This window comes from Amphimedon queenslandica, unplaced genomic scaffold, assembly GCF_000090795.2.
Source record: "Amphimedon queenslandica unplaced genomic scaffold, v1.1 AMPQUscaffold_4244_Cont23774, whole genome shotgun sequence".
Classification (NCBI taxonomy): Eukaryota; Metazoa; Porifera; class Demospongiae; order Haplosclerida; family Niphatidae; genus Amphimedon; species Amphimedon queenslandica.
This window is the reverse complement of record NW_003555441.1, coordinates 1-1,502: the sequence shown is the minus strand read 5'-3', so window position 1 is coordinate 1,502 and position 1,502 is coordinate 1. Positions and strand designations below refer to the sequence as shown.

General features: G+C 36.4%; 1 protein-coding gene across 1 annotated transcript; it reads right to left on the bottom strand.

The window, feature by feature from the left end:
- Nucleotides 1–34: 34 nt before the first annotated feature.
- On the bottom strand, nt 35–1,422 carry LOC105316173 (deleted in malignant brain tumors 1 protein-like; the record flags this gene model as incomplete). Its single annotated transcript, XM_011410984.1, has 4 exons — nt 35–217; nt 845–1,027; nt 1,078–1,245; nt 1,299–1,422. Coding segments are annotated over 4 exons (658 nt in total), but the record flags the coding sequence as incomplete, so codon positions are not given.
- Between the last annotated feature and the right edge of the window lie 80 nt (nt 1,423–1,502).

Sequence of the window (1,502 nt, the reverse complement as noted above, 5' to 3'; positions counted from 1 at the left end):
TTTATAGAGAGATATATACTAGTACTTAACTTACGTTCACATATGACAGCAGCATCATATCTATGTTGCTTACAAGTGNAAGCAGAGTTTGTTGAATAATAATTTTGATTGCAGTCAATCAAAGATTGTTCCTGTCCTGAACAATAAAGATATCCCAAAAGTATTGGCCCATGACCATAGTTAAAACCATAAGTGGTGACACTACTATATTGGTAACCTACATCAATAAGCAATAATAATTATTAATAATACTCAGCTAAAAAATTTGAAGTGCTATAAAATTGGCGAATTGACTCTTTAACCAATGCATGCAAAATGCTACTATTGAGCCCTACTAAATTGAACACAAAATTTTTGACAAATGGACCTCAATTCACCAAATTTACCAAAATTTTAGTCCACTAAATTTTTTGGCTATATAGACCCTATAGGGCACTAGCTTCTAGAAGCAATTATAGATACCATATACGAGACAGTATTTGTAATCTTCTGTATCCTATCCACATTCTTTAATAAAAAAATTTTGAAATTCTCCTGCTGGACGGCAAAACAAGGCAAAACCAATGGATAGGAGATCAAAAGCAGCCTTTATAGACAAGTGGCTTCAAGTCCAATAAAGCTTTTTCTCAGGAGACATTCTGGGCTTTATTCTTCACTCTTACTGGCATTTATTGCCACCCAGGCAAGCTCTGGAAGCCATGAAGGCCTCTTGTTCCTTGTTTCCCCATGTAACTACACTGTATCTTGCTGTTCAAATCATGAGTGCGGGTGGATACCATAATGCAATAATTACTTGCAGAAATTAGTGCCTTATAGGGTCTATATACCATAATTAATGGCTAACCAATTGTTAGTGCTCCCATGTATCTACAAACAACTTTAGCATCAGTGCTGGACCAGCTAGTAGAACAAACTGTACCCCAAGCACTATTCACACACACTTCAACTCTCCCTTGATACTCGTTAGAACCATTCACTAATCTCATTTGTCCATCAGTACAGTTATTATACGTAACTAAGTTTGAATCTAATAATAATCAATTAAAGCAATTTGTCCATTGTAGCATGTTCATATACCTTGACAATACACATTAGCATCTCTTGTGTTAGAGCAAGAATATTGGCCAATCAGTCCATTAAAGGGACAGTCCAGTATACTGCTCTCTTGGCCAGTACAGTTAAGGTCAATGATATTATGAGATGGGGTAGAGGATGATGTTTGTGTAACAGCAGGACCCAATGCACCTATATAATATATAATAACTAGAAATAGTAAATGCAAGGTGCGGAATAATTACCGTAAGGAGAATATCCTAGCTGCCTGCATATGACACTGGCATCGTTGTTATCCCAGTAATCACTACAAATACTACCCCAAGCACCATTGAGACAAACATCTACAGCACCGTATTGCTGGGATGACTAAAAGTATTTTCACAAAGCCTGTATAAAAGAGCTATGCACTTACTAAACGGATTGATCCATTAGTACACTGTTGCATA